Source organism: Papilio xuthus, unplaced genomic scaffold (assembly GCF_000836235.2).
Source record: "Papilio xuthus unplaced genomic scaffold, Pxut_1.1 DF825946.1, whole genome shotgun sequence".
NCBI lineage: Eukaryota > Metazoa > Arthropoda > Insecta > Lepidoptera > Papilionidae > Papilio > Papilio xuthus.
The window spans coordinates 922,689-950,679 of record NW_013532703.1 but is presented as its reverse complement, the minus strand read 5'-3'; the positions used below and the strand labels follow the sequence as shown (position 1 = coordinate 950,679).

The 27,991-nt window shown below is 31.1% G+C and overlaps 1 protein-coding gene across 5 annotated transcripts; it reads left to right on the top strand.

The window, feature by feature from the left end:
- Nucleotides 1-9: 9 nt before the first annotated feature.
- Nucleotides 10-26,786, top strand: LOC106124825 (Adenosylhomocysteinase like 1). 5 transcript variants are annotated; one of them, XM_013321810.1, is made up of 11 exons: nucleotides 6,645-6,696; nucleotides 9,243-9,446; nucleotides 10,360-10,562; nucleotides 10,896-11,034; nucleotides 11,317-11,487; nucleotides 12,263-12,395; nucleotides 13,915-14,041; nucleotides 21,509-21,586; nucleotides 21,988-22,167; nucleotides 24,790-24,957; nucleotides 26,087-26,786. In XM_013321810.1, the coding sequence occupies exons 2-11, from the start codon at nucleotides 9,353-9,355 to the stop codon at nucleotides 26,243-26,245; spliced, it is 1,452 nt and encodes a 483-aa protein (XP_013177264.1). In that variant the 5' UTR covers nucleotides 6,645-6,696; nucleotides 9,243-9,352; the 3' UTR covers nucleotides 26,246-26,786. The 5 variants fall into 5 exon arrangements, with proteins under 5 accessions (XP_013177260.1, XP_013177264.1, XP_013177263.1 ...); XM_013321809.1 differs by having other exon boundaries at nucleotides 6,657-6,987; XM_013321808.1 differs by lacking the exon at nucleotides 6,645-6,696 and adding an exon at nucleotides 9,023-9,127.
- The last annotated feature ends 1,205 nt before the right edge of the window (nucleotides 26,787-27,991 follow it).

Below are 27,991 nucleotides of genomic sequence, written 5' to 3'. Positions count from 1 at the left end.
GAGAAATAATGATATTTAAATCAATGTAATAATTATTTCATATCATCCCGGAGTGAGTAAAATATTTTCTAATCGAGCCTAACACGAAATTAAACCATCTTTGGAAATAAATTTCCTTCACCAATCGGGGGAGAAAAAATATAACGATGTCGGAAGGGCAAGGGGAACCGAATCAGAACAGAAAGGAGAGTGTGGCGAATGCTAACATACCAAGCGATAGTCCTGTGACTGATCCTGGCCATGTCAGGACCGGAAATTCGGATGGGACAGCCGGAAAATTCGAGGGGCAGCGTGGAAAGTCTGGAGCCTTAAAGAAGTCGGCCAGATATCGCAGCAGATCTCTATCAGCGTCTTCCGCCGACTCTTACAGCTCTACCTCGTATACTGGTAAGATTTTTGTTGATGTTTTTTTTTAATTTTCTAATCTGTATATGGCGCATTTATTTTGTGCCAGATAACAAGATCTGGTAATTGCGAATGCAGAACGCAAGTGAATAAAATGTGTTTCTTATTAAGTTATGTTAAGTATGGAACCAATAATAAACCTAGATATGTTTAACAAAACAACATGAACTGCAAAAATATCAGCAATTTAGTTTTTTTTCTGTGTATATAACTTCTTAATTTGGCCAAGTTATTTAGTTCACATAAATGTGCTTAGTTAAGTCATTTCTAAGTGAGACTTCGCTTGCATCTTATTTTACATAGAACCTAACATAGATAAAACACTAGGAATAGTTCAACATATGTAGACCTAGAATGATACTGTTATGGCTGAGTAACTTGATATAAATAAATAATAAAAAAATGCCAATAGTGTTGTTTTAGTCTCATTGGAGAATAATATAAAATTCATTACACAGGAAGAATGAATAAAAAATATTTTAGACATAATTATTTATCATCAACAACATTAAAAAAGTAAATAAATAATTTCTGCCTTAAACTCATAGCTTTGTCACAATGAGTATAACTTCACAGCTAAATAAATGTAATTTAATTTTGAATGCCTATTGTTCATTATGTACCCTATTTAAATTATGTACAAAGTAAACATGCAATTTGTCACAGCTCCTACTATGGAGTATGGAGTTGTATGATTGCTTGAATATTTGCTAATTTTTCAAAATAAATCTACTCAAAAAGACTTCCTTAGTAACCAATGACTATGAGTATAGTAGTTCATGTTAAAATAATGCAAGTTTTAAGACATAAGTAATCTCTACATAGAGATAGGTTGTTGCTTGGAAATTATAATTTTGGTTCTCGTTCCAACTTAAATATGCTTGTTAATGTTACTGAGAGTTAATTGTCTCTATTATTGAATCCTCACCATCATTACCAACTGCGACCTTCAGCGCCAAAATGGCGAAAATCAAATAGGCACAAAATGTCATTGCTTATAGCCTGTCTATCTCTAGAGATCAGCGACAGACATTTTTTTTTAATTCTCAACACATTCCAGCCAGGATTAACAAGACTTTCGAATACTAATGTTATCTCTATTTTTTCACAGAGAATGAAAGGGATGGAAGTATTGTTTTTATATGCGCTTTCACAGTATGAGGGTTAATATTTTAAATTCTTATTAGAATTTATATATCCTGTTGCACAATTTATACGTCTCGGCCACGTATCCATAATACCACGTCAAGTGACGTCGATAAACACGGTCTAATTCCGTCTCTATAGGAAGACGTTGCGTTGTATGTCCTCGTGAATCAATTGCAGTTTTATGACGTAGTAAAACGCAAATCGAGTTGTAAGAGAAATTTTATCCGTACCAGTAGCAAAATATAACTGCTATAACTGTGTTTTATAGTCTGTATAATAAAAACAGCGATATTTCGTGTTTCATAGCTACGCATTTCTACGTACTTAACACGGTGTGAGCGAGAAATAAATTTATAATACAGGATGAGTTGAGAAAGAGAATGTCTCTTTGGTAAGTCGATCGGCCCAACAGGAAACACCCTGTGATAAACTCGAATGTAGTAATAGAACCTATTTATGGGTACTGTGACGCAAGTAAATCGATTCCTTACGAGTATAGCTGTACGCGTTATGAGGATACGTTTCGTTTAATTTATACGTACAAAGATTATAACACTTTTTATATAAGTCTGGTTGATTCTTAGATGTATTCCATGTGTGATAAACGTCATGGGATTTCATACACTGGTTTCTGACAAAATCCTTCTTTGAAACGTATTATTATCTTTGTTTTTTCAAAGATAATGAGAGGGATCACGATATGTTTTATACACAGTCTCTGGTCTCAGAAACCAACGTTAAGCCGTTTAGAAACCATTTCCTTGTAACAACATTTCTTCGTGAAAGAAACAAAAAGTAACTGGTTATCTATACCGTTTTAATATAGAGTTATTTTTCTTTATTAATATTATTTTCCACGGTTTAATAAATCCAAGGTAAATACAGAGAGCGCATTGTTTACATTACCATAGCGAAGCGAGGACAGCACAGAAAATAACCTAGCTATTAGGCCCTCCGTACACAAAGCAAAGTCGAAACGAATGTTTCGAGAATCGAGGGTTAAGAATCGTATTGCGTCGTCTATTCGGTCAGTACAGACAGCGACTTCATGTCAACTGTATAGATTTCTCCATGATCTTTATCAGCGACTTTTCCCTCGAGAGTCTTGACAAACAGGTTGCGACTGATCAGTGATGATGACAAAGGAATAAAATGTCGGTGTCGGCGCTTTGTACGAACCTCTATGGCATTGCAATGCATAAGTCATGGCAACTAAAATTGCCGGGTTTCGGAGTTTTAGTTGCCTTGTGTATGAAGGCCCTTAGGGTAACCCATGACATTTTAGAATGTTAGAAATAAAACCTTAATAGTGTAAATATTCGAAAGAAACTCTGATGTTGAAATCGCAAGGAAGTCCAATATCACGTTGAAGTTTTAAAAAGAAAACTTTTTACGGAAAGAAATTTACTCCGTCGTTGATTTCGACATTGGATTGACGAATGAGAGGAAATAAAAAAATCCCTGAAACGAATTCATAATATAATTTAATTTGTGATTGAGGTCAGGGTCTTTAAGATGTTTGACGTAAAACATTCCTTTAAAAGAATAATTATATGGATTCACTCGTATTTATGTATATGTATTATGTATATACGCTTATATACCGTGTTCAATTAAAAATAAAACGTGTAACTAACTGGTGACCAAGCTTGTCCATACCTTTGCTAATCAATTTTCTTGCAAGCAAGCATTTCGAAGCTCGTTAAGTATGGAAAATGATTCTTTAAAAATTTTAATATATTTTTGTTCGACTGACAACTGAATATTTTTTTTTAATTCATTCATACTCCCACAGGCTTATTTCTCCGTCTAAGATCTTTCTCCTTGTACATTTTATGTGAAGAATTTTATGAAAGTATATTCCATTTCTAGAGGGTATTAATGTTCCTAAAATATATTAAATGGAATATGTAAAGTGTTTCCAATAAGATCTCGTGTCTAAATTTAGCTAATTATATAAAAAGTATGTATCTCTTTGCTCAATAATATGTTGAATGAATATCTAAAGGTTTTTTTCTAAGAATGAAAAGTAGATGAAAATCTTACTAATATTATAAATGCGTATGTTTTGATGAATATATTAATGTTTGTTTGAAATTATCTCCGGAACGGCTGCATGGATCTCGCTAAAATTGCGCATAGATGTAGAAAATAGTCTGTAAGAAGACATAGGCTACTTATAATTTTTTTTTGTCCACTGCGGATGGAGTCGTGACGACAGCAACTACGTTCTATATCTGTCTACTACAGATTAAATGTTTGAATCTTGAAATCTTAATGATCTTTAAGAAGTAATAAGGTATTGGTAACTTTTTATATTGCGGTTTATGTGATGTTTGACTTGAGGTCGAATAGCTACGTAATACTCTGTAAGCTCCCAATACAGATCTTTGTACAGATTTCCACGCCGCATTGCGGTAGTGTATTAAATTGATATTAAGAATTAGAATAAATATTATACCTATAGTATTGAAGTCTTCAATTGAGGAGTAAAAGGTTAGCGTGGTTTGGACATGTTATGAGGAGGGATGATGATGATATAAGCAAAAAAGTAATGAGATTGAATGTGGATGGCTACAAGGGTAGAGGAAGACCAAAAAAAGTATGGAATGACTGTGTGAAAGAGGATATGCGTAAGAAGGGGGTAGACTCGGATATGACGGCTGATAGAGATGTATGGAGGAGTAGTACATGCTGTGCCGACCCTCGATAGGGATAAGGGCAGGTTGATGATTGAAGTCTTCAATTGTTTTGATTTCACTTTTATTTCGGGGTTATACAACTTGCTTCACCCTAGGTCTGTATAGAAAGTATTATAGGAAGATCGATACTAATATTTATGTATTTATATGATTTCTTTTCTTATTGAAGCAGGCGACGGTTTTCTGATAATTAGATATCGTTTTTCATCACTTCTAGGTATAGTTTATTTTTAACTATTTGAAAGGTATGAAAGCAGTATTTTATGTGTATGAAGGAATACCAATATGAATCATTACAAGATCCTATGCGAGGCAATATTTTTATACACCACCACCACACAGAAAACAGGCGTCAAGTGGAAACAATTCCGCGTTTCGTCTGGTGAGTGTGCGTCCCGGAGGCCTAATTTAGTCCTCTTTCCACACTTTTTCTTTTAAGGAAAAGGATGGCAAGTGGTAGTGGACTTTCCGGATAAGAGGATGCATGGAAAGAGAAATATTTTCTTTCTGTGCATCCTCTCCTTCGTCGATTAAAGGTAGGCAACGCATATGCAAATGCGTATGTCTATAGGCAACGGTCACTTCGCTATTTCAGCGATTTCAAGTGGCCGCTCGCTTGTTTGCTACCTTTAATATAAAAAAAATACTAACTTTTGCAACAGTGCATTGAACTGAATACTCTATAGTAGAGTAACACAGTTATCGATAACTCAATAGCTGTTATGAGGTTTGATATTTTGAATGTAATTCTTATGTTTGTTTCTAATGAAAACAAGAAACCTCTAAAATATTTACTTAAGTAAATACTTTTCGTCTTTATCGTAAGAATTTCTTTATCACCTGTTTGCCATGTACATACATGTAAATATTATGTTTGTCTTCTTACACCCCTTGATAGTTTGATACAAATGACGTGATATATGTTATCTTTCTATCAACAACAAAAGACGTTGACCTCAAACAGTGATATTTTAATCCCATATTTGTTTGAGGTTTTCTGGGAAAAGATGGGGCACATTAGTAATGGCGGTTTCTTTAGTAGTGTAAAGCAGTCTCAAAAAGTCTCCCTCTCACTGGAGATGTATCGAGTAGTCACAATGAAACACTGGTTATATCTTGGTGCGAGTCAACTTTATTGATATGCGATCGGCAAGTCGATAAATATACCAAATAAATCAATATCGTGATCTAAACAATATGTTCCGCCATCTATTGATATAATATTATAAACTAACTTGACATAGCATTTGACAAGTAGACAACTTCGGTTAGTGTTTGCCTTTGGAATCAATTTTATTGTTGGCTTTTAGTACTTTGTCATTCTATTGATAATAAATCTGTAAATGATGCTAATACAATAGCAGAAATTATTAAATCTACTTAAATGATAGCCTCTCGTGACAAGATTATTGATCCGACCGTAACCATCTTGAAAGTAAAGGTCTCAAATTTGTTCATGAATTATGCTATACATTAAAGAAATGTATTCTTTAATAGCTAAATATTGTTAAAAGCAATACTTTAAACTGTCTAGACAGAAATTTAATTTAGTTCTTGAAGCTGTCTTAGGTTATCGAGCCCTGAGGTGAATGGTCTGATATTATACATATCATTTAGTTTAACATTTTTATTATAACTACAAGGGATTGCGAGTATTCACTACTTCTATTATTTACGTGTTTTACTAATCCACAATTTTGACTGTTAAAGACGAAACTTTGGTTTATGTTTTTTGGCCTAAATTTAGTTTCTATTGAAGCATGTTTTTTTTCAGTTTTATGTTTACAATCATTTTTTTTTAGATTGAAGACCAAGTAGGGAATATGTTAGTAGAATTACTTTGTTACATCATTAATTATTGGTTACTGAGCTTTAAATGTAGATCGGTGTTTAACAATCCGTGACCTAATTACTGGCAATGTGGCGTTCTATCTTAGTCTTCAGGGGTCAACCAGGCTACACATATAGTAGATATTCATAAGTATCAATGAGATGAGCTTAAGAGTTCTATCACAGACCCTTAATATAGCTTTTGCTGTGGTTATTAATTAGCCCATCGTAATCAGGTCTGGACAGTAGCTTTCTAAACAAGAGTTGATACTATGAGAGAATTGAGTGTAATTCAAAAATAGAGTAAAACTTTTTACTGTACTTGGAGGTCTTTTGTATGACAAGATATGAATTTAAAATTATTAGTGTATTGTTAACGTCTTTTAATGGAATGTTTCTTATTCATTGATATTCCTAAATTATTGCTTTATAATATTGAAGCTTTATTTTCTTGTATTCGTGCCAAAAGATTTTTTTAGTTTCCGTTGGTTATTATAAAAGATTGTTTAGTGCAGCCCACTCCATACTAGAGTAGCCGTAAGTGATATCCGCTGCACACAACTAGTCGGGCACACTTTCTGTCCGTGGTACGACAGCGCTACACGTATATGTATATTTATTTTTTTAAAGCAATTTAAAACTCAGTCAAGGACAACAAGTTCTAGTGAATATAATCTGTGCTCGCGCCAGTTTTATGTTTTTTTCTTTTTTTTTTTATCTAAAAATTGCCAGTACATTCGAAAGTGAAACCTCTTTGATTGTTGATTTTTTTTAATGTTATAATCTGTGCCTCTAGTGATGTGCATGTGACTGTGTCATTGCGGATTTTCTATCGATTTGTACCGGTTCGTGGAAATACGCGCGTCGACTGATTTTTTACTCATTTCTTAATAATACTTTGGTAGCGCAAAATCTAATTCTTTTACTTTTTTATATGAAATAAAGACTAATTTAGGTCTCATTTATGTAATATAAGGTCAGGAAGTTTAGGATGCAGTTGGATTATTTTAATAAGAACAAACTTTCACTCAGCCGCCACTAGCTTTTACAAAATCTATTGTAAAACATTCCTATGAAAATGGCAAACAATTTCAATGGTCTTGCTTTTCCTTCCAAGTCTGCTGATGACAGTTTCTTTGTCAAGATAAACAGTGAAGTGACGTTCAGAATGAATGTACCTTCGTAAAACAAAATATTTTATTTATAAACTTTGCAATACAATTTAAACGTGTACTTGATGTAACACAGTAAAGCGAAACTAAACCAGATGAAGGTTATCGGCCAAATTCAATACCATATTCGGTGAACGAGTTTACTGTGAATAAAAAAAGTTTCGAGTCTTGTTACTATGAGAGTTTGTTACGTAAAATTAACATTTTTGTGACAATTATATAAAAGCTATTAAGTTGTATAAATTCTAATATAGCAAAATGGATAAGAAAATAAACTGATGCATTGACTTGGTCTTATCAGTCCAATCATACTACATACTTACCTGACTGATAAAGAGGCTAATGTATTTTCCCGCGTATATAAGTATATTTTTATGTGACAAGAGTTTTATGTGGTATATGACATCGGCTCAGGGCACATTTTTTTGATTTGGGACGTTGTATTCTAAACATTTGACTTCAATTTTTTTTTATCGATAAATCATTTTTTTGCATTTTTTCGATTATATGTAATTTTAAAAGAGTATATGTAGAGTTTATTTATATTAAATTAAGAATTATAAAATCTTTGTTTTAAAATTATAGCTAATAGATGGCGCTTTCTGTATAATTAGAGCTGCAGTAGGGTTTTTTGATTTTTCCATAAAATAAAATTAGGTTATTTTTTGAATTGCATATCGAAAGAGCTTCTATTGCTATTGGTCTCGCTGGTTTATTTATAATTAATAGATCGTGTTCTCTTGCGTATTCCTACTAAAAATAGTACAGATGCAATTTAATTTGGGGATGTTGTGACATCGCATGCTAAATTTAGTTTGCATGCGTCTTATAATAACAGTCACTATACTGATGAGATTATATTCAATTGTAGAGTCTGCAAATTAATTATTTTAATCATCAAAAAGATTAAAGCTCTTCCTATTTAAATATTAACCGATTTTTTGTTAATTAACTAATATTTCTTGTACCATCCAAAGTATGCTGTAGGCTTGTTATAGGATATTGACTACGATACTAATCGAATAGCTGGATTCGAACTGTTGACCACGTGATTGGAAATCCCTACCCTTAACTATTAGGTTATTGGTGCTCTAAACATTTAATAATTCTTAATTTAATTATCATAAATTTAATTAATAAAAAAGCCGTCTCCATAGTTAGTTACCCAAGTTAATCATATAGGAATGATTCTATTGTTGCTTCTATTTTGAAGCAATGATTTTGTAGTATACGAATGTATTTAACATTTGTACCATGTTTACATTGTAGGTGCATTTTGGTGGTTCTGCTGGCGATTTCGTTTTCAGTTAATTGCTTTTGGCGGTATGCCGATGTTTGTTCAGTTGGTATTTGTCTATTTACAACCCTATGGATCAGTGGTTAATGTTTCAACCTTTTTGTCAGTGTTCAAGGATCAAAAATCATCGAAACTTAACCAACTTATTTTTTACTAATATTATAAATGCGAATGTTTGGATGGATGTTTGTTAGAAGTTATCACCAGCATAGCTGCATGGATCTTGCTAATATTTGGGATAGGTGTAGAACATATTCTAGAAGAACACATAAGCTACTAATTAAGTTTTCTTTTTTTCTCACGGACGAGGTCGCGTGCGACATCTAGTTAGGGTATAAAGATGCAGTTTCTCTTAGTGTTTAGGAGAATTGAAATTGCACGTAACATTTATACCAAAATGAATGTTTTTTTTCTTCTTTAACAGTGTGAGCGGGACAACAATGATTCTTTGTCTTTCTCTCTCTCAGGTTATGCATAGTTATATCTGTATCTCCGAGGTATTGTCAATAAGACGCTAACAAACGTATCTTGTCTTCAAATCTCTTTGGTGTTATAGCCTTGAACTTTAGAAGGTAAATCTCTGGAATCTTATTTGAAATTTGGTATTGTAACGCGATATTCAGCAAGAAGGATTGTAAATTTAAGGTTGTATGTAAAATATTTAATCGATTCATAATTTTCCCATAGCATTAGTGGTAAGATTATAAACTGGTGTAATCCACAATCATACGGTGACATACATTTATGTGTTAATGTAAGTTAAATATATAAAAAATAAAGTTTGTTATATTAATGAAATGGCGACGACTGGTATCTTGAAGAATACGATAAGAGAAGAGAATGTACCAATACAGAAGAGACACTCCATTATATCTGGGAAGAGTGACTTTTGTAAGTTTATATAGCAAATAATCTTACTAATATTAAAAATGCGAATGTATAGATGGATGGACGATTGTTTTAAGGTATCTCCGGAACGGAACGGATTTTGATGTAATTTGGCACACATGTAGAATATAGCCTGGAAGAACACATAAGCTACTTATTAATTTTTTTTTAATTACGCGCAGACGGAGTCGCGCGCGACGGCTAGTTAACACAAATAATCATTGAGCCTTAGGTTAGGTTTACAAGGACTTTTATAATAGACATAAATAATATGATAAAGACCTGCGAATGATTTGGAAAGTAGGAAACTAGAGTTGGTTGTTTCCGACGTGTCAAATCAAAATGAATCTACACAAGTTATGTCTGACATTATGTGACTAGTAATATTATAAAGTAACGAAGTTTAAAATTTCCCAGTGACAGACGTATTGCTAAGTCACGTGTCGAGAGAACTTTCCATAAATCAATTTTCACAATATAAATGCGCAGTTTCAAAGTAAATAATACGTTGGCGTTTCATATCGCGTTATAATTTATTTCAGTACAATATTGGTACTTAACGGTAATATAAACAGCGTTCGTTAATTTTATACCATAGATTTCTTTATATTTTATTACTATAATAAATGCGAATGTTTAAATGGATAGATGGATGTTTGTTTGAAAGTATCTCCAGAACGGCTGGGCGGATCTTTTTGAAATTTGGCATAAATGTAAAACACAGCCTGGAACAACACATAGTCTACTAATAAAGTCTTTTTTAACTCCGCGCAGACGGAGTCGCGGGCTACAGCTAGATGACCAAACCTTTGAACAAAGACCTAATATTTGTCGAATAACGTTTGTCATTTGTCTATCTTTTGTGAGATATAAAAAAAAACAAACAAAATTATGAGAATTCAATGTTCTATTCCAGGGTCATCATCTGACGAGGAAGAAGGTGTTCAGCCTCATGAAAAGGCAATAGCTGCCGGACAACCCAACCCACCGTACTGCGTGCGTAATGTTGAGCAGCACGCGTTCGGCAGGAGAGAGATAGAGATAGCGGAACAGGAGATGCCTGGTATCATGGCGCTGCGGGCACGTGCTAAAGATGACAAGCCACTTAAAGACGCGAAGGTTAGAAAGGGACAAATACATCTTTGTGTGCAATCCGTCATACGGTTTCATAAACTGTGTTATTGATGGCAGATACTTATAAGATCGGCTGCATGGATTTTGCTGAAATTTGGCATAAATAGTAGAATATAGCCTGGGAGAAAGCATAGGCTACTTTTTAAAATTACGCGTGGAAAAAGTTGTGGTCGACGACTTTATCTTTTATAACCGTGGGTTTACTCTGCTAAAATATCTGTTCAAGACTATCATCCTTCATTCTGTCTGAGAAATATGTGTGTTTGAACAAGCGTAAGAGCAATGAAAACTCACAGTTAATTTGAATGATTTCAACAGATAGTCGGCTGCACACATATAAACGCTCAGACAGCGGTCCTCATAGAGACGCTGACGGCTCTCGGCGCGACTGTCCGCTGGGCAGCCTGCAACATATACAGCACGCAGAACGAGGTCGCTGCAGCGCTCGCGCATGCTGGTAAGACTTCGTAAATTTTGTGACGTCATGTATAGTTCACATTATTCCAGCGCTGGAATATAAACATATTCCAGTTGAACTGTAATAATGTAAACTAGGCATCATCGTGGTTAATTTGTCATTAGTGTTGGTCAAATTTATTCATATATTTGGACCACCTTACTCAACGTCTCAAAAACTCATGGAATAATTCAGTTACTAAAAGACCCAACAACACAACGACGTCTTAAATACTCAATATATTTTTCGTTTTATTAATACTTTAAATGTTTAACATTGTAGATTTTGCTATATTCGCGTGGCGCGGTCAGAGCGAGGAGGCGTTCTGGTGGTGCATCGACCAGTGCTGCACACCCACCTCCACCTGGCAGCCCAACATGATCCTGGACGATGGCGGTGACGCCACACATCTCATGCTCAAGAAACACGCACCAGCTTTCAAACAAATCAAAGGTAATTTATTATATTTGTGTACGATACTTAACTTTTATTGCTAAAATAACAAAGTGACCACTGCCAATGGATAACTTCAATAAGTTTAAAGATACGAATCTGTCGCTACATCCTTTCCTCGGTAAAGAAAGGTACTCGTCAAATCTACTCCGCTATCAACTTTACTAGAAAAGGAAGAGATGGGGGACTAGAATTTATCCTCTCTCATCAGTGTCAGTTATCACACAACATTCAACCGTCACTCAAATCTAGAACTGAAAACTCAACCTGCATTCAACACTTAATCGTCACTCAACATTCAATCACCACTGAACACTCAATCATCACTGAATCAGTCGTCGTTCAACGTTCAGTCCTCTCTGTATACTCAATCACACAAGACTCATCAATCGCCACTGAACACTCAAACAACACTAACTCAATCTTCACACAATACTCATGAACCCTTCAAAACTCATAAAACACGCCCTTAATGACTCTGTGTGCGCTCCGGTCACTAAGCAATGTTGTGTTTAAACACGGCTAAAAACTCACGTATATTCGTCCGGTGGCGGCACCGACCAGTTTCGAGCCTGATCGAGTTTAGCACTCATTCTTCAGGATGAGTGGTACTGGTATTATTGGCCCTCAGCTCACGGGCGTCACTGTGAGCTGAGGGCCTTGTCCGTGGTGCCGCCACCGGACGAATATACGTGAGTGTTTAGCCGTGTTTATATATTAGTTTAGTATAATGTCTCACGAAAGTTTGAATAATTTAATGTTGTGTTTGTTACAGGTATAGTGGAGGAGAGCGTGACGGGTGTACACCGACTCTACCAGCTGAGCAAGGCAGGCAAGCTTTGCGTGCCAGCTATGAATGTCAATGATTCCGTCACCAAGACTAAGTTTGACAATCTCTATTCATGTCGGTAAGTGACAAGATTTACACACACGAAACACATTGTTAAAACAAAAAGCTGTCGCCCGTGACACCATTCACACGAATTAAAAAAAAACTTAATAAGCCTATGTGTTCTTCCACACTATGTTCTACATCTATGCCAAATTTCAGCCAGATCTGTTTAACCTTTTTGGAGATATCTTCAAACAAACATCCATCTACACATTCACATTTATAATATTAGTAAGATTTTTGACAGAATAAATATAAAAAGATAACTTTTTACCTATTTACTGGTTACTAATTAAAGTCTATTTTCTAGATTTTTCACGTGATAATCAATTTTCTAGTCTAGTCTGTTAGTATGTAAGGATTGTAATGTAACGTCGGTGTAATAAAAGTTAATTATATTTGATTATTATCTTAGTTATCTGAAATATGATATTGTAGATTGTCTGTACGATAGCCGTTTACAAATGACGGCGCTTGTTGATAATATCTACAACATAATCGATATTATAATCGATTTTTTATGTAGATTTTAAAGATAATTGTATACATATTGTTACGAAGAACATCCGACACAGTGCCGGTGTATCGGCACCACACTAGCCTTACTAAAATGTCGACGTTTATTTCCCCTCACTAATCATTCCGACACTTGACTTGGTAATGAAAGCACGTCATTCGCGTCAAAGGATTTTAACTAATAATGTGTTAAAATATGAACTTCCCATTAAATTAACCAGGGGGGGCTAGACAAAGTGCAATCACGTGACTTATCGAAAGTTATTGTCAGTTTTATTTTTGAAGTTCGTTATGGAATCGTTTCGTAGCGAATGCATTTTGTCTAACCCTACAGAAAATATAGTGTTGCTAAATGGATGAGACAAGGGAAGACTTCCTAGTGTAAAATATAGCCCATATCAAAAATAATCTTTGTAAACATACAAACGTCACTTTCGAAACATAGCAACCATTAGAGTAGTGGTCGCCTATGACTTTGTTAGCGTGAAATAAAAAAAAAAACTTTACAAGTAATATGTTCTTCCAGACTATGTTCTACATCTATGCCTAATTTCATTAAGATTCGTTCATCCGTTCTAAAATTAATAAACCTGAGTATAATGCATTTGTATTAAATATAATAGATTGTGGGAAAATGTGCTTTATCTTATTAATATTATAAATGCGAATGTTTTTATGTATGGATGGATGGATTTTAGAAATTTGACATAGATCTATTATAGAACATATGGAAGGACACAATACTAATTATTTTTCTAATTCGGCGCAGACGGAGTGGCGGGCGATAGCTATTATATATAAAACTCTCGTATCACAATATTAGTTAACATACTCCTCAGAAACATCTTGATTGATTTTTTATAAAATTTTATATGCATATTCAGCAGTTCTGAGAATCTGCTACTATCTATTTAAATCCCGCACAGACGGAGTCGCGGGCGACTGCTAGTAGTTTTAATTTTCAATTTCTTTTATAACAAGGCATATTAATTTCTCAGCTATGTACATTTTGATTGCAGGGAGAGTATTATAGATGCATTAAAGCGAAGCACTGATCTCATGTTTGGTGGCAAGCAGTCGGTTGTTTGTGGCTATGGAGAAGTAGGCAAGGGATGCTGTCAGGCTCTCAAGGCGTTAGGATGCGTGGTAAGTAACAAGAACTAATGGATTTATCTAAGTTACTAGTAGAACTATGGTTGCCAATGTGGCAAATATTATGTTTCAAAATCTGTTTTTTTAACACTGCGACTGTTGGGTGAAGTTTTTATGCAATATTTGAGCATTTTATTGTTCGAGTTATATTTAATAATATTCAGACATTTAATCCGTTCAAAGACATTAAACACTTATATTAATATTAAAAGCACAAAAAATTTAACTAATATAACACAAAAAAAAACAAAATTGAACTAATGTAACAAAAAAAAAACAAAATTGAACTATATAACACAAAAAAAACAAAATTGAACTATATAACACAAAAAACACAAAACTGAACTATATAACACAAAAAAATTAACTATATTACACAAAAAAAAAAACAAAGTTGAACTATATAACACAAAAAAAATCAAAATTGAACTATATAACACAAAATAAAAACAAAATTAACTATATAACACAAAAAAAAACAAAATTGAACTATATAACACAAAATAAAAACAAAATTAACTATATAACACAAAAAAAAACAAAATTGAACTATATAACACAAAAAAAATCGAAATTGAACTAATATAACACAAAAAAATACGAAATTGGACTAATATAACACAAAAAAAAAAATTGAACTATATAACACAAAAAAAATTGAACTATATAACACAAAAAAAAAGCAAAATTGAACTATATAACACAAAAAAAGCAAAATTGAACTATATAACACAAAAAAAGCAAAATTGAACTATATTACACAAAAAAGCAAAATTGAACTATATTACACAAAAAAAGCAAAATTGAGCTATGTAACACAAAAAAATTGAACTATATAACACAAAAAAGCAAAATTGAACTATATAACACAAAAAAAGCAAAATTGAACTATATTACACAAAAAAAAGCAAAATTGAACTATGTAACACAAAAAAATTGAACTATATAACACAAAAAAAGCAAAATTGAACTATATAACACAAAAAAAGCAAAATTGAACTATATTACACAAAAAAAAGCAAAATTGAACTATATAACACAAAAGAAATGAACTATATAACCAAAAAAATGAACTATGTAACACAAAAAAATTAAACTATATAACACAAAAAAAGCAAAATTGAACTATATAACACAAAAAAAGCAAAATTGAACTATATTAGAAATGAACTATATAACCAAAAAAATGAACTATGTAACACAAAAAAATTAAACTATATAACACAAAAAAAGCAAAATTGAACTATATAACACAAAAAAAGCAAAATTGAACTATATTACACAAAAAAAGCAAAATTGAATATATAACACAAAAGAAATGAACTATATAACACAAAAAAAAGCAAAATTGAACTATGTAACACAAAAAAATTGAACTATATAACACAAAAAAAAGCAAAATTGAACTATAAAACACAAAAAAATGAACTATATAACACAAAAAAAATGAACTATATAACACAAAAAAAAGCAAAATTGAACTATGTAACACAAAAAAATTGAACTATATAACACAAAAAAAGCAAAATTGAACTATATTACACAAAAAAAAGCAAAATTGAACTATATAACACAAAAGAAATGAACTATATAACACAAAAAAAAATGAACTATATAACACAAAAAATTGAACTATATCACACAAAAAAAAGCAAAATTGAACTATGTAACACAAAAAAATTAAACTATATAACACAAAAAAAGCAAAATTGAACTATATAACACAAAAAAATGAACTATATAACACAAAAAAAATGAACTATATAACACAAAAAAGCAAAATTGAACTATATAACGCAAAAAAACGCAAAATTGTACTATAGAACTCAAAAAAAGCAAAATGGATCTATAAACCACAAAAAAAAAGCAAAATTGAACTATATAACACAAAAAAAACAAAATTTAACGATATAACACAAAAAAGCAAAATTGAACTATATAACACAAAAAAAAGTACTATATAACACAAAAAAAATGAACTATATAACACAAAAAATTGAACTATATAACACAAAAAAAGCAAAATTGAACTATGTAACACAAAAAAATTGAACTATATAACACAAAAAAAAGCATAATTGTACTATATAACACAAAAAAAAAATGAACTATATAACACAAAAAAAAGCAAAATTGAACTATATAACACAAAAAAAAAGTAAAATTGAACTATATAACACAAAATAATGAACTATATCACACAAAAATATTGAACTATATAACACAAAAAAAGCAAAATTGAACTACATTACACAAAAAAAAGCAAAATTGAGCTATGTAACACAAAAAAATTGAACTATATAACACAAAAAAAGCAAAATTGAACTATATAACACAAAAAAAATGAACTATATAACACAAAAAAAATTGAACTATATAACACAAAAAAATTGAACTATATAACACAAAAAAAAGCAAAATTGAACTATATAACACAAAAAAAAGCAAAATTGAACTATATAACACAAAAAAAAGTAAAATTGAACTATATAACACGAAAAAAATGAACTATATCACACAAAAATATTGAACTATATAACACAAAAAAAGCAAAATTGAACTATATAACACAAAAAAAGCAAAATTGAACTATATTACACAAAAAAAAGCAAAATTGAGCTATGTAACATAAAAAAATTGAACTATATAACACTAAAAAAGCAAAATTGAACTATATAACACAAAAAAAGCAAAATTGAACTAAATTACACAAAAAAAAAGCAAAATTGAACTATATAACACAAAAGAATTGAGCTATGTAACACAAAAAAATTGAACTATATAACACAAAAAAAAGCAAAATTGAACTATGTAACACAAAAAAATTGAACTATATAACACAAAAAAAGCATAATTGTACTATATAACACAAAAAAAAAAATGAACTATATAACACAAAAAAAAGCAAAATTGAACTATATAACACAAAAAAAAGTAAAATTGAACTATATAACACAAAAAAAATGAACTATATCACACAAAAATATTGAACTATATAACACAAAAAAAGCAAAATTGAACTACATTACACAAAAAAACGCAAAATTGAGCTATGTAACACAAAAAAATTGAACTATATAACACAAAAAAAAGCAAAATTGAACTATATAACACAAAAAAATGAACTATATAACACAAAAAAATGAACTATGTAACACAAAAAAATTGAACTAAATAACACAAAAAAAAGCAAAATTGAACTATGTAACACAAAAAAATTGAACTATATAACACAAAAAAAGCAAAATTGAACTATATAACACAAAAAAAGCAAAATTGAACTATATAACACAAAAAAAAAGCAAAATTGAACAATATAACACAAAAAAATTGAACTATATAACACAAAAAAAAGCAAAATTGAACTATGTAACACAAAAAAATTGAACTATATAACACAAAAAAGCAAAATTGAACTATATAACACAAAAAAAGCAAAATTGAACTATATAACACAAAAAAAGCAAAATTGAACTATATTACACAAAAAAAAAGCAAAATCGAATATATAACACAAAAGAAATGAACTATATAACACAAAAAAAATGAACTATATAACACAAAAAATTGAACTATATAACACAAAAATAAAGCAAAATTGAACTATGTAACACAAAAAAATTGAACTATATAACACAAAAAAAGCAAAATTGAACTATATCACACAAAAAAATTCAACTATATAACACAAAAAAAGCTAAATTGAACTATGACACAAAAAAAAATTGAACTATATTACACAAAAAAATTGAACTATATAACGCAAAAAAGCAAAATTGAACTATATAACGCAAAAAAACGCAAAATTGTACTATAGAACACAAAAAAACCAAAATGGATCTATAAACCACAAAAAAAAAGCAAAATTGAACTATATAACACAAAAAAAACAAAATTTAACGATATAACACAAAAAAGCAAAATTGAACTATATAACACAAAAAAAAGAACTATATAACACAAAAAAAATGAACTATATAACACAAAAAATTGAACTATATAACACAAAAAAAGCAAAATTGAACTATGTAACACAAAAAAATTGAACTATATAACACAAAAAAAGCAAAATTGAACTATGTAACACAAAAAAATTGAACTATATAACACAAAAAAAAGCATAATTGTACTATATAACACAAAAAAAAATGAACTATATAACACAAAAAAAAGCAAAATTGAACTATATAACACAAAAAAAAAGTAAAATTGAACTATATAACACAAAAAAAATGAACTATATCACACAAAAATATTGAACTATATAACACAAAAAAAGCAAAATTGAACTATATAACACAAAAAAAGCAAAATTGAACTATATTACACAAAAAAAAGCAAAATTGAGCTATGTAACACAAAAAAATTGAACTATATAACACTAAAAAAGCAAAATTGAAGTATATAACACAAAAAAAGCAAAATTGAACTAAATTACACAAAAAAAGCAAAATTGAACTATATAACACAAAAGAATTGAGCTATGTAACACAAAAAAATTGAACTATATAACACAAAAAAAGCAAAATTGAACTATATAACACAAAAAAAGCAAAATTGAACTATATTACACAAAAAAAAGCAAAATTGAACTATATAACACAAAAGAAATGAACTATATAACACAAAAAAATGAACTATATAACACAAAAAAAAAGCAAAATTGAACTATGTAACACAAAAAAATTGAACTATATAACACAAAAAAAAGCATAATTGTAATATATAACAAAAAAAATGAACTATATAACACAAAAAAAAGCAAAATTGGACTATATAACACAAAAAAAGTAAAATTGAACTATATAACACAAAAAAATTGAACTAAATAACACAAAAAAAAGCAAAATTGAACTATATAACACAAAAGAAATGAACTATATAACACAAAAAAAGCAAAATTGAACTATGTAACACAAAAAAATTGAACTATATAACACAAAAAAAGCAAAATTGAACTATATAACAGAACTATATAACACAAAAAAAGCAAAATTGAACTATGTAACACAAAAAAATTGAACTATATAACACAAAAAAAGCAAAATTGAACTATATAACACAAAAAAATGAACTATATAACACAAAAAAAATGAACTATATAACACAAAAAATTGAACTATATAACACAAAAAAAAGCAAAATTGAACTATATAACACAAAAAAAAGTAAAATTGAACTATATAACACGAAAAAAAATGAACTATATCACACAAAAATATTGAACTATATAACACAAAAAAAGCAAAATTGAACTATATAACACAAAAAAAGCAAAATTGAACTATATTACACAAAAAAAAGCAAAATTGAGCTATGTAACACAAAAAAAGCAAAATTGAACTATATAACACAAAAAAAGCAAAATTGAACTAAATTACACAAAAAAAAGCAAAATTGAACTATATAACACAAAAGTAATGAACTATATAACACAAAAAAATTGAACTATATAACACAAAAAAAGCAAAATTGAACTATATAACACAAAAAAAGCAAAATTGAACTATATTACACAAAAAAAAAGCAAAATTGAACTATATAACACAAAAGAAATGAACTATATAACACAAAAAAATGAACTATATAACGCAAAAAAAAAGCAAAATTGAACTATGTAACACAAAAAAATTGAACTATATAACACAAAAAAAGCATAATTGTAATATATAACACAAAAAAATGAACTATATTACACAAAAAAAAGCAAAATTGAGCTATGTAACACAAAAAAATTGAACTATTTAACACAAAAAAAGCAAAATTGAACTATATTACACAAAAAAAAGCAAAATTGAACTATATAACACAATAGAAATGAACTATATAACACAAAAAAATGAACTATATAACACAAAAAAATTGAACTATATAACACAAAAAAAAGCAAAATTGAACTATGTAACACAAAAAAATTGAACTATATAACACAAAAAAAGCAAAATTGAACTATATAACACAAAAAAATGAACTATATAACACAAAAAAATGAACTATATAACACAAAAAATTGAACTATATAACACAAAAAAAAGCAAAATTGAACTATGTAACACAAAAAATTGAACTATATAACACAAAAAAAAGCATAATTGTACTATATAACACAAAAAAATGAACTATATAACACAAAAAAAATTGAACTATATAACACAAAAAAAATTGAACTATATAACACAAAAAAAAGCAAAATTGAACTATATAACACAAAAAAAAGTAAAATTGAACTATATAACACAAAAAAAAGCAAAATTGAACTATATAACACAATAGAAATGAACTATATAACACAAAAAAATGAACTATATAACACAAAAAAATTGAACTATATAACACAAAAAAAAGCAAAATTGAACTATGTAACACAAAAAAATTGAACTATATAACACAAAAAAAGCAAAATTGAACTATAACACAAAAAAATGAACTATATAACACAAAAAAAAGCAAAATTGAACTATGTAACACAAAAAAATTGAACTATATAACACAAAAAAAAAATAATTGTACTATATAACACAAAAAAATAAACTATAAAACACAAAAAAAAATTGAACTATATAACACAAAAAAAATTGAACTATATAACACAAAAAAAGTAAAATTGAACTAATATAACACAAAAAAAAATGAACTATATCACACAAAAATATTGAACTATATAACACAAAAAAAGCAAAATTGAACTATAAAACACAAAAAAAGCAAAATTGAACTATATTACACAAAAGAAAGCAAAATTGAGCTATGTAACACAAAAAAATTTAACTATTTAACACAAAAAAAGCAAAATTGAACTATATAACACAAAAAAAGCAAAATTGAACTATGTAACACAAAAGAAATGAACTATATAACACAAAAAAAATGAACTATATAACACAAAAAAAAGCAAAATTGAACTACGTAACACAAAAAAATTGAACTATATAACACAAAAAAAGCAAAATTGAACTATATAACACAAAAAAAAATGAACTATATAACACAAAAAAAATGAACTATATAACACAAAAAAATTGAACTATATAACACAAAAAAAGCAAAATTGAACTATGTAACACAAAAAAATTGAACTATATAATACAAAAAAATGAACTATATAACACAAAAAAATGAACTATATAACACAAAAAAATTTAACTATATAACACAAAAAAAAGCAAAATTGAACTATGTAACACAAAAAAATTGAACTATATAACACAAAAAAAAGCATAATTGTACTATATAACACAAAAAAAAATGAACTATATAACACAAAAAAATTGAACTATATAACACAAAAAAAATTGAACTATAAAACACAAAAAAAAACAAAATCGAACTATTATAATATAACACAAAAAAAGATCAAACTGAAATTATAATTAACTGTAATATTAATCATACCAATGACTTTTTTTTAAATAATTATGTACAAATACTTGTATTTTATCTAAATGAACATATTTTTCGTAGGTGTACGTGACAGAAATAGACCCGATTTGTGCTCTCCAAGCTGCGATGGACGGCTTCAGAGTCGTGAAGCTAACAGAGGTAAAATAAATTTAAACCAGCCCTTAACTGAAAATTACATAACTGTCGACAGAATTAAAAATAAAATTAATAAGTAGTCTATGTGTTCTTCCAGATTATGTTCTACATCCATGTCAAATTTCTACATCTATGTTAATGCATGCAAAGGGAATATATTTTCTTTCTGTGCATCCTCTCCTCCATCGATTAAAGGTAAGCAACGCATATGCAATTGCGTATGTCTATGGGCAACGGTCACTTCGCAATTTTAGCGATTTCACTCGTTTGCCACCTTATCATATAAAAAAAACCTAAAGACCATAGTCTGAAAGAACACATAGGCCACTTATAACGTTTTTTTAATTCCGCGCGAACGCAGTCGCTGGCGACCGCTAGTTTATAAGTAATATTTTGTTGTACAGGTGATAAGACAAGTGGACATTGTGATAACGGCGACCGGTAACAAGGGCGTGGTGACACGTGACCACATGGAGCGCATGAAGAACGGCTGCGTGGTGTGCAACATGGGGCACAGCAACACAGAAGTGGATGTGCATGCGCTCCGCACTCCTGACCTGCTGTGGGAGAGGGTGCGCAGTCAGGTGAGCTGACGTCATCACGACATGTCCTAACTTGATTATAACACTGACAAATGGATAGGCTATAACATGTGGTATCTTGTGCCTATTTCAATAGGGACTAAACAAAATGCATTCCGAAAAGATTACGTAACTGTTAGGAAGAAAATCCGGCACTGCCGGTATACTGGCACAACACTAGCCTTACCAAAATGTCGACGTTTATGTCCCCTCACTAATCATTCTGACACTGAACTTTGTAATGAAAGCACGTCATACGCGCCAAAGGATTCTAACTAATAAAGTTTGAAATAACGAACTTTAAAATGTATGGAACTGAGGCGCGACAATCACGTGACGTCGCGAATCCCGAAATATCGAAAGTTATGTCGGTTCTATGCATTTTTGAAGTTCATTGTGGAATCGCTTCGGAGCGAATGCACTTTGTTTAGCATTTACCTATCTATAGAAATCAATATTGTAGCCCGCTAAGACAGAAACCGGTAGCCAAGTCAAACTAAATTATGGCAGCACACTAGCGCCTCCTACAACATCAAAAATGTCACAAGATGCTCTTTATACTGTAGCTGTCATGTCATTATTAGGATTTCGGAGCTCGAAAGAATAAAAAAGCAATTATAGGATCACTCTGTTGTCCGTCCGCTTTTTTTCTATTATGTCTTTTTCTATGTATAAGTAGGTTTTATACAAAATCTGGTTAAGCGCGATAGTAGCGCCTCTCACCGGTTCAGATATCCTTGTTTGACTTTGCATGTTACTTTGTTGTGAGGCTTTTTATTTCTTTGACTGTCTGTCTGTCTTGTCGTTTGCATGTATGATTATTTCATCATCATCAGCTCACTATACGTCCCCACCTCGGACTCGGGGCTCGGAGCCTACCCTAAGTTATGGGTGATTAGGCCATAGTCAACCAAGCTGGCCAAGTGCTGGTTGGTTGACTTCACTCCTATCATGGTATTTCTTCTCAGATATGTGCAGGTTGCATCACGATGTTTTCCTTCACCGTAAGAACGTCGGATAAATGTACATATGCAAATCGGAAATCGAAAAACACATTGGTACATGGCGGGATTCGAACCCAGGACCTGCAGATTGCAAGCCAAGTACTTTACCACTGAGCCACCGACGCTGATTGATTGATTGGATGATTATTTACCGTAATTTAATAGCGTCATGTACTCATATTTGTCGTGTTACCTAGCTTTATACATCCTAAATTACTTTTACATAATTCTTCAAGTCTGGTTTTTTTTCGGTTAATATTTCCAGTACAAGCAAAGGCCATAGTTTTTTTTCGAGAAAAATAGTTGAATGATTATTCTTCTTGTTTTCCAGCCTCTCAATAGTTCACAACCTAACACGGGCCTCCACCAAAAGGTGGGTAACCGCATTTTGGTGTTGTAGTAGAATTTTGCCCGTGCTTTCATTTTTAACTTTTGTTGCCAGTTAAAACCTCACCACAATAAATATGTGATAAAAAAATCTTCGAGTGACTTATCTCTCATGACCCATAAAACAACCTTACTGAAGTAAGGAATAGCATTTCTCTTCCCATCTCTTTTCTCCTTTTTATCTGTTCCAACAAAAAGCTGCCTGTTCGTTTACATCTACTAAAAGAAAACTGTTTCGTTTTTCTCGGTGTTTAGTTGTCTTATTTGATTTCCGATTTCACTGTATAAGACATATCTTTATCACTGTTTTGTCAAAGATAATGACAAGGATGGCGATATGTTTTATAAAGATTTTTTGGTCTCAGAAACCAACGATTAGTTGATTGATTTGATGGACAGTACTTATAGTTTTGACAGTGAAATCATCTGTACAAAAATATGTCTATCTCAGTTTTTTTTCAGTAAGTTTGAGAGAGATGGTTATATGTTTCATAAGACTGTTTTACAAGTAGCTTATTTTATATTATTTAACAACTGTATGTCTTTGTGTGATGTTATTTATGATTTTATTAGATCACTATCGATATTAAATCCGATCGGAAATGACAATACGTATATTGATTTCAAAGTCGTGGAAAATCAAAAATAACTTTATCTACTACGTAATATATATTAAATCTATATCTGATTTACGTACTATCATTGTTATTAAGTATTGTGACATATTTTTTTATGTAAAAGTACATATATGTAACATATACTTAATTGTCAGTTTTGACAGCGTCAATATACGCTATATATATATTTGATGGGGTCCACTAGTAACTAAAAGAAGAAGAAGAAGATATATATTTTTAAGAAAGGAACACTTTTTTCATATACAGTCGTATCTGGGTTAGCGAGAGTCATTGTCCGGTCTTAACGGATGACCACAAGCGAGAAACTGGTTAGAGAGAATCCTCTATAAGCGAGAAAATATCCCGGTAATTTAGACTCTCGCTTATCCAGTTTTAACTCTATGCGTTATAAGAGACGACTGACTTACAGATATTTTTATGAAATTGTCATTTTATTGTACTACAAAATAACATAAAGATTAACTTAAAATTTTAACAAAAGAAAATGAAATAAATGTTAATATTATACGAGTTTATATCTAATAATATAAACTCACAGTTGAGATGTCATTTTGTATGTATATTTTCCGTCTACCCTACAAATGTGTTGTCCCCAGGTGGACCATATCATCTGGCCGAATGGGAAACGCATAGTGCTGCTGGCCGAGGGTCGACTGGCCAATCTCTGCTGCTCCTCTCTACCTTCCTTCGTGGTGTCAGTGACCGCGGCCACACAAGCTCTCGCCCTTATAGAGTTATACAACGCACCGCAGCATAGGTATAAGGTAGGTAGTCTATATATATATATACTAGCTGTCGCCCGCGACTCCGTCCGCGCGGGAATAAAAATAGATGTTGTCCGATTCTCAGACGTACTCAATATGCTCACAAAATTTCATGAGAATCGGTCAAGGTGTTTCGGAGGAGTATGGGAACGAAAATTGTGACACGAGAATTTTATATATAAGATCAATTGCTGTTCGTTAGTCTCGCTAAAACTCGAGGACGACTGAACGGATTTATCTTATCGTGGTCTAACATTTCAGTTCGTGGAGGTCTAGGGAAGGTTTAAAAGCTGAGAAAAATAATAATTGCTGGGGACTAATTAAGTTTTTTTTTTATTCCATGCGAACGTAGTCGCTGGCGATCGTTAGTTTGATATAAAATCGAACCTGATTTAGCGAGAGTCATTAGGTTCCGACGGTCAACCTTCAAAAGCGAGAAACTCGAGTAAGAGAGAAACCTCTATAAGCGAGAATAATTTCGTGGTCTCTTGGACTCATGCTTATCTAGATTCGATTGTATCATTTAATCTATACATTTAGATAAAGAGTAATAAAATAATGGAGAAAGGAATTAATGTATGATGAATGTGCGAGTCAGTCATTGACCTCTATATATGGACCGCCAGGTTCCAACCACACCATCTCGATGGATGGCAATCCACAAGCGTGCGGTTTGCGCGAAACTTCCTGCCTCGCACAGCAGCGTTGTGGAATGGTCTGTCCTCGGCGGTATTTCCAAAACGCTGCGACTTAGGGTCCTTCAAGAAGCGAGCTTATCACCACCTAAAAGGCCGGCAACGCATCTGCGGTTCCTCTGGTATCGCTAATGTCCATGGGCGTCGTTGAAAACCTTGGTGTTCCCGCTGCTCGTTTGGCCCCTTCTGTTATAAAAAAGGCTATAAACAGGGGTATTTAGTGCGTATTTGATTTTCGTCATTTTGACGCTGACGGTTGCATTTGGCAGCGAGTGTTGAACTAATAATAGATAGTATTAACTGTTAGGAACTTCAATAGGAGTGTTTGAGTCGGAACAAAGAAAAAGCTGAAATTTCCTACCTATCCATTTATTAAGATTATAGATTCAAAGTCAAAGATCCCAAACGATACGTTCAATGAATGTATGTTGCAGGCGGACGTATACTTGTTGCCAAAGAAAATGGACGAATACGTAGCGAGTCTCCACTTGCCGACATTTGACGCGCATCTGACGGAGCTGACTGATGAGCAGGCCAAGTACCTAGGTCTGAACAAGGTGGGGCCCTTCAAGCCCAATTATTACAGGTACTAGCAGAGACGACGTTATCGCACGCCAAAGCACTAAGGCTTTCATTAAAAACAGGGCATTGTAATTGGTAGATGTTTTTATCAAGGATTTGGATGAATGTGGATGGATGTAAATGATAATGTATGGAGGGATTTTGCAAAAATGATTGCTTAGTGTATAGACAATATGTAGAGAAAGATGCAGAATCAGGAATAGTGTTTTTATGTTCAAAATTTAATGATTTAAAATAAAAATAGATGTTTTAAGTGTGCTTTGATAGTGTGACCTTGAAAATATGTTTTAACGATTAATGTTACAGTGCCCTGTTTTTTTAGTGCATATTGAATATGAATTGGTGTGAAATTGAAAAAATAATTAAATCAGTTCCTTATGAATTGCCATGGAATCGATTTATTAAGACTGTCGATAGTGATGTGTTTAGTTGCAATAGATATCGATAATTTCTTGAATATCGATTACTTAGCTGACCCTAAAAATTATCTCGTTCTTAATTTGAATTGTATTATTGACAATAAGTTTATGTATTTATGCCTATTTTTTAGCTATTATATCTATTAAATATATGTATTATGTGCTTACACCTTAAATAATTATTTTTCATTATGTTCTGTAACATGTAGAATGTACTATTTCTTTATATATTAATAGCTTAACCCTTTTAAACATTTGTAATATATTTATATATATATTTTTAAATCGAATATATGTGTCCGAATACTAATTGTAATTTACATATAACTGTATTTCAAATAAAATCGATATCGATAAAAATCGATCTCAATTCAGAACCCTAATATCGATAGATTTTCCCCCCTCACTAGTTACAATAAGAGTCTGTATTCAATAATAGTCTTAATCCAAAGCCATTTAATATTTTTATTATGTATATTATTTAATAAGATATTTAATTAAATTGAATTTCGACTGTAAATTTTCTCAAATTACATAAATTAGATATAAGTAATTTCAAATGCATTTGCACAATGATTTTTCAGTTTTTTTTTTAATTTTCTTTTTTTTTATTATTAACGCGTACGAAATAGAAATATTTACGGATCTGACGGTAACGTGCGTATTTAATCTTGTATGTGTGTGTTGTGCTATGTATATGTATGTGTGGTTACTCCACGGCTTTTGCTGTTCTGTTTTGCGAACATAGTTTTGTAAGAAAAATAATTTAAACATTTACTGCCACACTCAAAGTTAAGAGTGCCACACGGTTGGTTTCCGAGACCAAAATATCTGTTTAAAACATATCGTCATTCCAGAGATTTTGGTTTCAGAAACCCATAGTAAGAAATTTATAATAAGACTTTGCTTATCATTGAATTTCGAAGTAACGCTATCGCTATCTCTTTCTTACTTCAAGAGAATGAAAGGGATATCATGATTAACAGTGGGATCTCAAGACTCTGAGAGTGGCAGATATTAAGTTCTCTTACGTTCTATACAATTAAAGCTTTAGCAACAATTTTGTACTCATGTAATTTGTTATCTCTGTCTATACCTGAACGGTAAACAAAGCTTATAAGTATCAGCATGTATTGTAATATTACAGTGGGTTTTCATTGCATAAACATTTAAAAGGGAATTTACTTGAAATGTAAATGAATGTATGCGTGTAGTTGTATTAGTACTATACGTGCACAATAACATGAAGTGTATTGCCAATGACGTCAAAACGGTATACACAAATTTATCTACCACATTGAGACATTTCAGGGTTATACGAGATATGTTAGCAGAAGG

Excerpts from the sequence above, each read along its gene's own strand:
- LOC106124825 (XM_013321806.1), top strand. The coding sequence starts at position 147 with ATGTCGGAAGGGCAAGGGGAACCGAATCAGAACAGAAAGGAGAGTGTG. Across the intron at positions 11,035-11,316 it reads TGCAGCGCTCGCGCATGCTG|ATTTTGCTATATTCGCGTGG; the intron begins GTAAGACTTCGT and ends TTAACATTGTAG. Across the intron at positions 14,042-21,508 it reads TCAAGGCGTTAGGATGCGTG|GTGTACGTGACAGAAATAGA; the intron begins GTAAGTAACAAG and ends TATTTTTCGTAG.